This window comes from Manacus candei, unplaced genomic scaffold (assembly GCF_025592945.1).
Source record: "Manacus candei isolate 608988 ecotype Guabito, Panama unplaced genomic scaffold, ASM2559294v1 h1tg000005l, whole genome shotgun sequence".
Taxonomy (NCBI): domain Eukaryota; kingdom Metazoa; phylum Chordata; class Aves; order Passeriformes; family Pipridae; genus Manacus; species Manacus candei.
The window spans coordinates 21,519,733-21,533,511 of NW_026138053.1; the positions used below are offsets into that span (position 1 = coordinate 21,519,733).

At 41.9% G+C, this 13,779-nt stretch overlaps 1 protein-coding gene across 2 annotated transcripts in view; it reads right to left on the reverse strand.

Annotated features, from left to right (window-relative positions):
* Nucleotides 1-352: 352 nt before the first annotated feature.
* TEDC1 (tubulin epsilon and delta complex 1) overlaps nucleotides 353-13,779 on the reverse strand; it is a 72,090-nt gene continuing 58,663 nt past the window's right edge. For both annotated transcript variants that reach the window (XM_051805151.1, XM_051805141.1), the window contains one exon: nucleotides 353-1,574. In XM_051805151.1, coding sequence (XP_051661111.1) covers nucleotides 1,215-1,574 — 360 coding nt within the window. In that variant the 3' untranslated portion in view covers nucleotides 353-1,214. The remainder of the gene's footprint in view (nucleotides 1,575-13,779) is intronic.

Consider the following 13,779-nt stretch of genomic DNA (forward strand, 5'->3'; position numbering starts at 1 on the left):
AGAGATGGTCTGGAAAGCAGAGTGGTGTGCATTGGCTTTTTAAGGCCATTGATATTCTTCCAGGAGCAGCAGCTGGATCTGGAAGCATCTGAAATTTCCTTAAAGAGATCTGAGCCTTGTCCACCCACCCCACCTGCACATGGTCTCCCCATGGAGCAGCAACAGTACTGATGCCTGGAAGTAGGTCCTTAAAGGTGCTTACCTTTGCCTGCTGAGAGCCAAGAGCAACTGGCAATCAGTGACACCCCTGAGCTGGGGTAGCAGACAGAAATCCAGATGGAGGAGAGCCCACTGCTCACAGCAATTCACAAATGAAGAGCAAACTGGGTTTTTTAAAATATATTTATTCCTGAAAGTGTACAACCAGAATATAACAATATTCCTTGGTGAAAGCAAAATAGAAAACGGTAGGAAATGAAGGTCAAGGGAAAAACATTTGCATGTTCCAAGAGAAGAAGTTTCCAGAGACAGAACTTGGAGACTCCTCAAGCTTGGAAGTTAAGGTCATATTTCTATACCACAGAAATTTCCTATAGCAGATCCATAACTTATGTATCTCATTGTGACTCATAACTTGATGGAATGGGTTTCTAGTTTGTTCTCTTTGAGAACCCAATTATTTCAAGTGCATCACACCAGTAAATGAAATTGGTGCACTGCTTTATTTATTATTAGGCATTTGTTTTTCTTTATCATGACTGCATTATAGCTGCCACAAATACTCAAACCAGCTGAATTGAAACAGCATATTTTCTTGAATATTTCCAATCCCTCTAAGCCTTGGTACTTTACATGTTCTCCAATACTTGGATTTTTCTGACTAATGAACTCTTCTATTTGCTGGAAAATATTGAATGCAATTAGTACTTCAGTGCACAGCCTCAATGTATGCTGTGCCTAGCAGCTGAGCACTGTAAAAGAGCACACTGCTTGGCAGAAGAATCCCAAAGATAAAAGGGAGATTTATGCACACTCCCACCAAGGCCTAATGCAGAATTTAATTGGCAAGGTTGGCAATAAAGGGGCTGCAGAGAGAGCCACAAAGGTTATGGCCCCAGTGCAAGTCACAAAGCAATAACAAGTTATGATTCCCAGGCTAAAAGATCAGAACTTACATTTGGCTCCTCACCTCGCGCTCCCCCATGCCAGGCTGCACAACGTGTTCTCATCATGTCAGCCTATTCCTTTGCTCTTCTCAGACCAGCTTTATCTCCTCAAGGGGAGATACAAATCACTCCATCCAACCCTTCTGCAACTGCATCCAGCCTGTGCCGGCACTCCTCCCGCAGCTGCTCCAGCTCTCTCTGCAGGCTGGCCTCTCTCATCCGCAGTTCTCTGATCACCTCTGTAGCACTGACAGCTGAAACAGGCTCCTTGGATACACACTGGCCAAAGCCCGTTTTGCTGGCAGGATGTTTGCTCCTCAACACCAGCCTGTACAAACCGTGCATTTTATATTTTTTTGGAGCACAAAGGCGTGTAAGATCTAGTAGTTTTAGTTCAACACTTTCCTGTATCTTTCTAGCAGTGGCAGAGAATCCCTCCTTCTGTAGTTCTTCCTCTCTTGCCTTCACCTGTAGAGAGAAGAAAAAAAAAAACAGGAGGGGAAGAGTATGGTACATTTCTGTGAAAAAAAATCCTCCCACCAGGAAACAACACAAAATGTCATGTTTGGACTAGGATGTACCAAAAAGAAGAGCCAACTGTGAGTACAAACTAAAGCGTGTGGCAGTGAAAACTGAATTAAGATAACGTGCTTTCTATCAGGCAGCAGCCTCAGTAACCAAAAAGCTGTCTGTAGTCATTTGTTTGCAGATTCATAGTCCACCAGCCTCTCCACTGATGACTAATACACAAGGGCTCTGCATGCTTCCCTCTTACTGAGGAGTGGGTGGTTTGGCTTCAGAGCAAAACACACGGAGCAAAAAGGGGGACCCAGCAGAGCAACCTTCATCACTGTTGTGCTTTAAGCCACCAGGCTGTCATAACAGATTAATTACCTTGTGAATAACAGCATTATTTCAGTTTGCAAATGCTTTCTGCATTTGGCAATGCTAAAAAGTAGGGATGACAACTGTAAATTAGCAATTCCTTCATTCTCAATTCCCATTATGGGGTAACAATTAGGAAAAGGAAAATAAAGGACCAGAGACAAAGAAGTAGAGGCCAAGACAAAAATGAGTACCAGGCAGCACACTTTCAGTGAAGACAGACCCCAATAAAACAAAAGCTTTTCTTTAACAGAATCACTTTTATCTGGATGATAAAAGCCATAGTATATACTGGGATTTCTCCAAAGCATTTGACTTAATGTTCTCTAACAATTTGAGCTGAAGAACTTGCAAGATGGTAATTGCCTTGCCAATTTTACTAGTGGATTAAACATGAATTCAGTGACTCATCTCAAAATGCACTTGTCAGTGGGGAAACATCACTAAGAAGAGGCACCCTACTCAGGCCTGCAGGGAAATGGTTCTTGGTCCAATGGGATTTTCTGTTTCTGCTACGGCAACAAGCTGCCAAATCAGTTCAGCCAGAAAGCAGCAAAGTTTCAGAAAAGGGATGCTGCCTCTGCAACCTGCACAAATCCCAGAGCTCTCCTGAGACTTGTGTGCAGTTCTGGAGTTCATGCTTCAAAAAACCACAGAGAAACAGAGAGTAGGATTCAAAGGCAGGTCACCCAATGACCCACAGCTCAGTAAACAAGCTTTAAGAGTATGAAACTTCAAGAGTTCAAAATATCCCATTTATGGAGACAGATATATAATTAGTTTTAGTTCCTATAAAAAAGTGGAAAAGAAGGTGGTGAGAGATCAGACTGCTGACAAAGCCATAAGAAGATCAAATGGATGAAAATTCAAGTTAGATATTCAGCTTCAGAGTAAGACATTGTTTCCTACTGTGAGGATAATGAACCATGAAATGCTTCACTGCAGCTCCAGGGATGAATCCTTTGGCCAAAGCTCAGCTCAGGTCAAGCTCAGTGCTAATGATACCCCTTCCAGCCTTGAAACTGCTCTGCAACCCCTCCCATTCCTGGCCGCGGGTGAAGCTGAACAAGTCCTTGGGGTTTTAAATCTGCAGATCTGCATTAAGATATCGGCACCTCACGCATTAGGGCTTTGACAAGTTCCCTGTAAAGTCAGAGATATTTTGGCAGCTCTCTGAAGCACCAGAGATCAAGCAGAGCTCAAAGCAGCCACAGCTGCAAGGACAAGAGTCCTAAGGTAGAAAAGCCCCTTCGCCTTTGCCACCATCAGGCTACAGCTGCTCAGAGTCAAACCAGCTGCTGTATCTGGAGAAAAAGCACTTTTTTCCATAGATCAGTGGGGAAGGTTTTACTACTGACACAAGTTTACGAAATACAGGGGATCAGTCTACATTCTCTAACAGGTGCAAAGTGCAGGTGCCAGGGCTGCAGTCACAGTCAAATTTCCCCAGTGACACCAACTTCATCAGGGCTTCACTCACTCATCCCACATCTTCCTTCAGAGTATCTTCATGAGTTTTGCAGCCAAGTAATTAATCCTCTCCATAGTCTTCTGATGAGTTATTGTCACCCCTCAGCCTCCGCTTAAAAAAGATTAAGAAAATCAATCAAATCAGAGAGGGAGTAAATTTCTCTGAATTTTTGCTAACACATTAAAGGCTTTATTGATGCAGAACCATCTGTTAAAGGAGACCTCTGTTGATTAAGGCATTTAAATAGAGAATTGAAGCTGAGAGAAGTCTATCTTTGTCCAAGAACCAGGGGTCCCTCTTTATCATAATCCCCAAGGAATCCCAGGACATCTCTTGCTGTGGCTAAAAGAATATCTGAGGTCCAATTCTCTGACACCACTCTAGAAGGAACAAAACCGAAAAAATAAATTCAATGTCATCTAGTCTCCCCACAGCCAATGAATAAATGGAAAATTATGTTTGCACAAAGTGGATTTAATGCTGGAATCCAGGATGGGAAAAATTTCCAGTTACTTACAAATAACAACATCACTCAGCAAACAGAGCCCACAAAATGTTATTTATTTCTCGCATTAAACTCAAGTAGAAACAAAGTAGGGCTGTATAAAAGCATTCTTAATGAAACATAGGTTTTCATGCTTTCCACTGGTCAAAATTGGAGAATTTTAATATCATACACGAGGCACATGATGGAGGAGCAGCATGCTCCTCTCAGCACTAAGTGCATTGAGTTCTAACTCACAGCAATAGTAGGGATAAGAATTACTGTACAGAAGCAGGACCAGCTGTAAGGACAGGAAAAACAGCCTTACAGTCAGGGAAGTGTAATAAATTCCTACATCCGAGGATCAGAAGGGCGTTGCACATACTGTCTTCTATAAAGAAGACCAGTATTTCCTGGGATAACATTTAGATAAATTTAAGAGGGAAAATTTTCAAATTAATGAATATGAAATAAGAGAACAAGTTCAGCAAAGCACTATTTATTTCCTATCAGCACAATCTGGAGTTGGAAAGCTACCTCCACTTCTTTCCTACACTGTTCTTCCTGGAAGGCTCTGCAGCCATATGTATGGCCACAAACATATTCTTGTTGCAGTTTATAGATTTCAATTGCTAAAAATCTCTGAGGGTTACCTTCAAGCAATATCCTTTACTCTTCACATCCTGAATGCTTGTGAAAATACTCAATAATCTCCTCCTGTATGGTTAATTGATGCTCTCTAACAGCTTGTTGTCTCCCATTAGTCAGCACACAATGATTATTCTCCTCTGCAAAACAATCTCAATAGACCACTTTGTATTAAACAAACATATTGTAAAAGATTAGGAGCCTCAGCATTTTGTGCCTGCCCATTTCTATCCCACAGCTCTGCCTTTCAGTCTCAATCTACCAGCCGGAATTTGAATTCCCAATTAGGTGCGTGGTGCTGTCTGACAACTGCTGCACATCCTCTCCAAATAAATACAACAACATGATAATCATCGTTTCCACTTCTACAGAATCAGCCTCATCCCAAAGGGAGCTGGTGCACTTTGAGAAAATCCACTCCAAATGTAGAGGGAATCAACTGATGAAGAATCAGCATCTTCAAAATGACACATATCCCGCTCTGCAGAGGGTACTGACCTGGTTAGTTGTTCACAGCAGAGCAGCCACTCACAGACACTGAGTCCATGGCAGTGTGCTGTCCCTCTGTGCACTCCAGCATCGACACATTCTACCAGATTTCACTCTCCCAAGACCATGATAAGCGAGCAGGAACCTCCCATGGCACACAGGCATCCTCACCAGCTCTACAAGGGCTGTAGATGGAGAGGTGCCATGAGTGCACACTGAGGCAAATACTCCTGCTGGGTTCCTTCCAGCTCTTCACATCACCCTGTCACCAACCGCTGTTTGGGACAGGACAGTGGACAAACTGCCCCAAGTGCTCGTAAATGTTTTCCTTTCAATAACTTCAGTCTTCAAAAGGTATTAGAAACTAAAAGCTAATGGGAAAACTATAATAACTTCCATGTTCTAAGGAAAACCCAACAAGCTAGTGGAGTTGCAGACAGCAGGATTGCTTCTTAAATCAGACCGAAAAGGGACCAAAGTTACAGACAGCCTGTGCTGCCCTTCCCAACCAAACCTGGCACAGTGCAAGGGGTTGCAGTATGCACATGCACAGATAATGCTAGCAGATTCTCCTACAGGAATATGCAAAGGAATAAGCACCATAATAAAACAGATCTCTTCAACATTAGCTGGAGGGTGGGCAGCTGCCTTCTCATTCCTGACAGAGTGGGATCAAGCCAGGCAAGACATCCATCAAGTGTGGAAAGGATTTACCATCTCCCCAGGACATCATTACACAGATGCTGCATTTCCAAAAACATTCAGGCTGACATCTGATTGAGGAAAATGGCCAAGCCAAAACAGAAAAGGATGGGCCCAGTAAAATTGGAAAGGGGAACTTCCAAAGGTGAGGCACATCCAAAAAACAAGCTGAGCAGGCAGCTTGGCTCAATCCCCACCACAGTGAATTAACTTTTGCACCAATGCACATAAGGGACTTCAAGCCTGCAAACACTAACAAACATGATGAATTTCCCCATCACTTCTCTGAAACGACTTCTAACCAAAGATATCACTGGCTGTCCTTTCCATCCAGACAGCTATCCCAGCTATTTTCAGTCCTGGGAATCCTCTGGCTTTGCATAAATCTTACAACAATGAGTTCAGTGGGCAAATCATGGAAAAGGTAACATGTCACACATTTTAAGTGAGCTGCCTTCCAGTTTCTTTGCATGTTCCATTGTTTTGAGGCCAGAACAGTAATATCCAGATTCACCCCCCCTGGATACGTGTTAATTTGTCATGTGGACTGCCCCGGTCTTTCCACTGCCCATCTTGTGAAGCTCCACTTCCATCAGTGGCTTAGGATGCTCTACACATCTAGCTCACTTGATCTCTCCTCAGAGAGAAGAATTTCCAGCCCCTCAGCTCCCTCACATTTGCCTGCAACCTTTCTGGTCATGAGCTTCCCAGAGCTTTGTGTTTCATTCTGTAGCACTCAGAAACATCCCAGAGGGCCTGATCTCTCTCACAGTATTAATACTGAAAAGTGCAGTAAAAGTTACATACAAAATGGTTCTCTTTCTGCTCAGAAGCAAGCTGAACGTGAACTTATTTGGAGGGAATTTTACCAGCACGCAAGACATCCCAAAGAGATGCTAAGAGATCTAGATAACCACATCATGTTACTTAAATAATTTCCAGTAATGACCTAGGAAAATTGACAATCTTCCAAATGCTGAGAGTGAACATTTCAGCTTGTTAAAACTTCACGTGGCAGCCTGAAAGCCTCAGAAAGCAAACTGAATGCTCTGCCTCACAGTTACAAGCCTGAAGGAAGCCACTAGCTAGTGACAGAGGTTTAAAAAGCAGCAGCAAGGAAAGGTCCAAACACCTACTTTGAGGAAAAGAAGGGGGAGAGGCACAGGAGCATTTCCATTTTATGATCACGTTGTTGCCAGCTTCAAAGAAGGAATAGAGAACCAAATGGCTGGAGTTCCTTTAGAAGTAGATGATAAAGACTAGAATCATGTCATTATTTTTAAGTCACAATCTCTTCATATTATTCTAAGGATTTTGTAGAAATGGTTATAAGAGTATCACTCAGAAAATCACTCTTCAGAAAAGCCTAAAAATGGCCCATTTTCTGTTTCCAGTCCTATCAGTGCACTCATCTCGTATTTCTCTCATGAACAGGGAGAAGACCCCACATGCATACAGTATGAAACACAAATTATCCTTGCCATGCTGTACAGATACTACAAACTGCAATGCCTGCCTCTGCCAGAAAAAACAGTGCAGCTTGCTCCTTTGTGCTTCTACTCACAAAGAACAAACAGGAAAATCTCAGATCTTGTCTTTTCGAGTTGGAGAATGAAAGGAAATTAGGAAATATAAATGGATGCAATATCCAAGCCACGAAGTCACGCTCTTTTGCTATCAGGGCATAATAACCCAACACATTTCATAAACTCATTTAGTTCTTCTGAAAACACTATAGAGTATTTTAACTTGCAGAATTTTTTACTCCTAAAGGAAGCTCATTCCCAAGCTTTATTTTAAAGCTATCACGTCTAAGATGGCCCCTGAAGTGAAATATTACATGCCTGGAAACAGAAGATTAATGAGGGGTCAGCCTGCATAAACAGAAGAGACCTGCAAGGTCAGCTGGAGCATTCACCTGCCTGGCTCTGAACAGCTCCACAGCACATTGCAATACCCCAAGCACAGGTTCACCAGCCTAGAGGAGCTGCCCAGAGCTCCCAGTCTCCCTGTAAACTGAGCAGACTCTCATTCAACACTCAAGTATCAATTTTAGATAAAGGTCTGTAGGTAAAAAATGGAAGTGGGATAAGCATAAAGATATTGGCACTGCTCAGAGGCTGCCAGCATGGATGCTGTGCACAAATCCTGCCAGCTGACCACTGGAAACCAGGCATGGCAAATTGAGGCTGGTTTAGGAGTTTTCAGTTTCCACTATGCAATCCAGGTCAGTCAGTATTGTCTTTAATCAATACACTCTGAATAACACTTTCTAAAGGATCATTATTTATACCTTGTATTGTCTTACAGTTTATATCTAGTGTTTTTTCCACCAGCACCCCCAAGGAAAGCCTTGCAGAGCTGCAATCCCAGCTGACAGTCTATCCAGGATACAGAAAACAGGATACACAAAACAGGATAGAGAAGGATTTGCAAACTCTTTTTAAGAAAGTCCTCCTTGTCATCACTGAAAAAACAGCATCAAGTACAAGACAAAAGAGCAAAAGGAAATGATAAACAAAAGTATCAATAACATATTAGGGGGAAGAGCAGAGTCACTATAAGCATAGCAGAAACATCTGTAAGTATTAAATAAGAGTGGAATGCAATCAAAATAGTCACAGGGATCCCACAATTCCCACCCACAACCACTTTACGCTCCCATACAGGAATTTCCTGGCTATACAACACGCATTCTGCACCTTGCTGCACACAGAGTAACACTGAGAAACAGCACCATGGTCTGCCTGTGACAGAAGATGTCCAAGCAGAGTCCCAAAGATCACTAGGGACAGCAAGAGCTGAACATGCCAGCATTGTTGTTCCCCGTGTTTCTCACTGTACAGAACAGAAATCAATAACCCAAGAAGTTTGTGTGTCCCCAAAGACATAAAAATAAAGCCTTTTTCACACATAAGCAGGGTGAGGACTTTACAGTTCTTTAACAATAAACAATAATTTGGCTGGGCACCAGCTTCTTTTAACAAAATTTTTCAGTTGTTTTTTTTTTCAACAATGACAGTTAAGGATATGACAAATGCTTTCCCCTTCCTTAGCTGTAGACAGTAACCCACTCAGCCTCAGAGGAAAAGAGAAAGGCACCATTTCAAGGGATGCTGTAAATGCATAACTGACAAAATCAAATCCGGCAGCTCCTACTGCTGGGAAAAATTACAGAGCAGGGGGGACAGGACCCTGCAGAGCAGGAAAATCAGGCCTCCAAAATCATCTAAAGCCATTTGCTGCTTATACACAAAAGTCCATAAGTTAAAGCAAAACTAATATCTGCAATCAGCTGTTCTGGAAACACTACAACACTGAGTAAGCAGGTGTTTTACTATAAAAAAATACCTTACTCTAATTTCAAATTCATGTCCTATAGTAACTTGCCCAAATGTAATTTCAAACCTTTAAGAAAGCTACAGAGTTAGTACTGCAGCTCTATAAACCTTGTCTCATTGAATCAAGCTTCTCTGCTGTAAGCTTTCAAAGGTTTTAATTTTCTGCAGCAATTTTACACACTAAAGAGTAACCAGTTTAAAAAGCTGGAAACCATCACTTGCTATTTTAAAAGCTGAAGACTTCCCACACTGTCCTGCCTAAATGAGGTTTCTTTCTTCTGGTGAGATCCTTGATTGTACACAAAGAGACCTGAAATAGCCCATTTAATACCAATTTTCATGCATTTATGGATTAAAGTCATAATAAACTGTTTGAATAGTCTAACCTACTAAAAGCACAAGCTACAGTATCTCACCTGGTAATTTCTGCAATGTTGTGCTACTTCCTGGTAAACTACAGGGTTTCTTGTAGAAACATATACTTTAGGGGTTTTAAACACAGGCTCCAGCTCTCTATCACTGCATTACCTCAGCAGTGAAATACATTTACGGTTTAAAATATGTCCCTTCTCAGCAAGTTCCACCTCAGCCACTGTGTCTTCTTTTACCATCTTTCATCTAATACCCTCGAAATTCCTCTTCTGCCTAAGAACCTCCAGAACACCATCCAGCTATGAACTTTGCCCTGGTTAAATTACACTATTCTCACTTCTCAAAGAGCTGGACCAAATTAAATCCCTTATTACCCCTCCTTTAATCCTTTCCAATCTTTCAAGCATTTGTGAGGGTGGTATAAGTGGGGCCAACACATTTCATTAAGCTCTGAATTGTGATCTATATCTTATCTGCACAGTGGCAGACAGCAACATTTAGTTGCCAATAACCTAACAACTCTTCCATGACCCATTACCCTCTATTTCCTAAGGCCACAAAATGGAAAGGTTTGCACATATCCAAAACCTGATGCTGTAGGCAGATCAAACTCATTTGAAGTACATATTTCTCACTAAACTCACACCCCAGCAACAGTAAGAAACTCAATCAGCTTAACAATAATTACAAAAGCTAAAACAAAATTTCACCTTACTATAATTAGTAATTTCTAACACTCTTTATTAGCTCAGCAGGAGGAAAAATCTCAGGCCTCTGGAATTGGTGGTGAAGAAATGAAAGGGGTGATCCCAAAGTAATACTGATGGGGCCGTTATTTGTACCATAAACTATGAAGATATTTTAGAAGGGTTGTAAAGCTGAGCTATAGCAACTGACAGAAGATGTAATTATACAGGCAGCTGCATTCCAAATTTTTGAGATCTGCAATTTCCTGCAATTAGAAAGGAATGTGTGCATCTCCAATCTTTTGCATTTTAAGGCAAGACATTCACTATCGGAATGCTAACTCCCAGGCACACACATGTCATTCCAAAACAAAATGACAGGGAAGCCAAGGAGAGGCCAGGTACTTATTTTATCTAGGAACAGATCTTTTAACTGGGGGAGGAGTCCTCTGAGAATAAACTAAGTTTTAATACCCAGAACGTACATAGCTGCATCTGACAGAAAGGGTTGCCACAGTCTGGCAGGGCACTGCTGCTCTGTTTCAATTATACATCCAACGCTGCAAAGCACTTCCTAAGCCTTCAGATCAACATCCACACTGTTCTACAATGGAAAGCTTTTAGACAGCAAGGAAGCACAGTAATGGAAAGTTAGATGTTAATTAAAGCATCTAGATGACAGAATTTCATAAAGAGGAGTGACCTCTTCTTCTCTGAAAGGATAAAATATTTTTGTTGGCTTTGTTTGGTTTCTTCTGAGGGCTTTTTGCTTTGTTTTTGTTTGTTGGGTTTTTTTTTAAGATATTCCAATAGGTCTATTTAAGACTCATGTATCTAAACACACTGATGGAAGTCAGAAAAGTCAATTTAGCTTAATATAAAGAAAAAGTATATGGGATTAGGAAAACAGGAAAGAACAACATTAAGATTTTTCAGGGACTTTACCAGCAAAATACAAATATACCTCCAAATATCAACACAAAAGCTCACGACTGATAAAAGCATTGCCTGTGTGCTGAGCTTACAAATAACTATGACACAGGCAAAGCCAAGGGGAAATTAATCCTCTTTGGCCTCAGAGCAACTGAACTCTATGACAGCTGCACCGTGAGCCTGTGTGAGCAGACTTGCTTACAGTGAGGGCTTCACCCAGCTCTCCTCCTGTGATGGAGCTGCACTGGATCTACCCTAAAAGAGATGCACAGAGGCAGCTCCTTCAAGGATAGCCTTTAGGTTGGATTGCTTAAGGACATACCTGAGGCAAACAGCCCAGAACTCAGGCAGCTATGCTGAAAGCCTCCTGAGACATATTCCTCCTCCACAAAGCTATAAAAATGTATCCTGGCTCAGGGGAGACCTTACTGTTCTACACAACTACCTGAAAGGAGGCTGTAGACACGTGGAGGTTGGTCTCTTGTCCCAGGCAACCAGCGACAGGACAAGAGGAAACAGCCTCAAGCTGTGCCAGGGGACGTTTAGGTTGGATATTAGGAAAAATTACTTAATGGAAAGGGTTGTCAAACACTGGAACAGGCTGCCCAGGGAAGTGGTTGAGTCACCATCCCTGGAGGGATTTAAAGGACGTGTAGATGTGGCACTAAGGGACACAGTTTAGTGGTGGGCGTGGCAGTGCTGGGTTGGATTTGACAATCTTCGTGGGTTTTTTCCAATCTAAGCAATTCCATGATTCCACGATTCTATTCTATGATATTTTTGTACTCTCTGTGACTGAGCTTTTGGCGCATGTAATTTGCTTTTCCACTGGTTAACTTTTGAGGAGAACAACTGAAATCAAATTAAAAAAATAGATGGGAGTCAAAAATGTTATGCTATTGCAACAACTCTGCAGAACCAGACAGGGACAAATCTTAAAATAATAAATGGGCATCACCTCTGTTCACCTGAAGAGGATTCCAGCACAAAAAGAGCAGATATGAAGCTTCAGCAAGAGCATACAAGAAGATGACCAGAATCACTGTGCTCTGGAGCCAAGAGCTCATCTAAAACTTTACAGCTTCTTCCCAAGAAGGCTGCCACTGCTCTAAGGAAGTGGGACAGCTCCAAGCAAATATCAAACTTCCAGATTCTTTACCATCAGCTACAAGAAGACATAGTTCATACTCGTGAAAGGCCCATATGCCACACAATTCTGAATGCAGACCATAGGGAATAAGAGAAAAACACCTACTTCCCTCTCCAAATGAGAAATCTTCAGTATTTTGCAGTAATTAAAAAAGTTCCGTTCTAACATTCCAGCCTTTCATAATGCATTTCTTTTTAAATGTAGTTTTATCTCTAGACTTTCCCAAATCCTTGAATTTAATTAGAAGATCACACAAATTGAAGTAGTAATAGGCACACAGTGAAAATATATGATATAAAACCCAGAATATGTAAGTAATTCAGACACTTGCAGAAAAGCTGCAGGGCTATTTTGAAAAAGACCCTGACAACTACAAATTACAAAGGAAGGCAACAGACAAGTATTGCTTCGTATAATAAATTGCTCGCTTACTTTTCAATTTGTTCTACCAAACTTTTATCTTGGGCAGCAGAGACAAACACTGATGATAGATCATCTCAGATCTAAGTGGCTTGCAGAGGCTTGGAGGGTCCCACTTTGTTTTAAGAAGACCTTTATCACTGTGCAACATAAAAGTAACCCCTTCAGAAAGAGTGCTGCTTGTGCCTTGCACTTCTCTATATCACCCTGCTTTGGGAGAACAGGATGTGAAACAAATTCAAGCAATGTAGTCCCTGTATAGACAGTCAAAACAAGGAATGTTGATGCAAACCACTCCTAAATACAGAGATGAGAGGAAAGCATTACCCCCTAGTCATACAAATTTTCAGAAAAGGTTTTTTCTTAAGTAAAAAGTACCAAAAAAACCAACTACCCCTCCCAGCTTTTAGGGAATTTCTTCACCCCCAAACTGTTTTGGTTTTCAGTTAGAAAACACTTCCTTGTCCCCTTCAGGGGCTTTGCATGACCACTGCAGAACCTCCACCGGCACCCTGCCCTGCAGCTCTTCTCCCTGCTTTTGGGGGAGGCAGGAGCAGTGCACCCAGAGCATCAAAGGTCACTCCAGCAGCCCAGCCTATCCACAGCTATAGCAGGAGGCAAAAGAACTTTGACTCCCAGGTAGAGATTTGTCTACTGAAAACATTTTCAGCATCTCAGTGAAAAAGCAGACATTTTCCTAAAGCCACTACTCTTCAAGTGCATTCAGCAGTTTCTCTTATTATCTCACCATCTGATGGTGAGTAGCAGCTGCAGGTGGATGTGAAGCTGCTTCAGTGGCCACGGTGACTCTTTCAGCAGCCAAAGGCCAGGTCTGACAGCTACCCTGCAAGGGGAGAAACCAAACAGGTCTCAGGGCTTTGAGAGAGCCAGTAAGAGGAAGAGCTGAAAGCGGTGAGTTCTGAGCCCAGAAGTGTACTAAAGCTTTATTTAGATGCATTTCTGGCTGGAAAGAAAGTATGTGACAACACCAAATTACAGACTTACTTTTATGTCAGCTCTTCTAAAAGCACAAGGGACAAAGACGCAGAAACCAGTTGGATACTTTTTCCTCTTATGATCAAGTACCCTTGA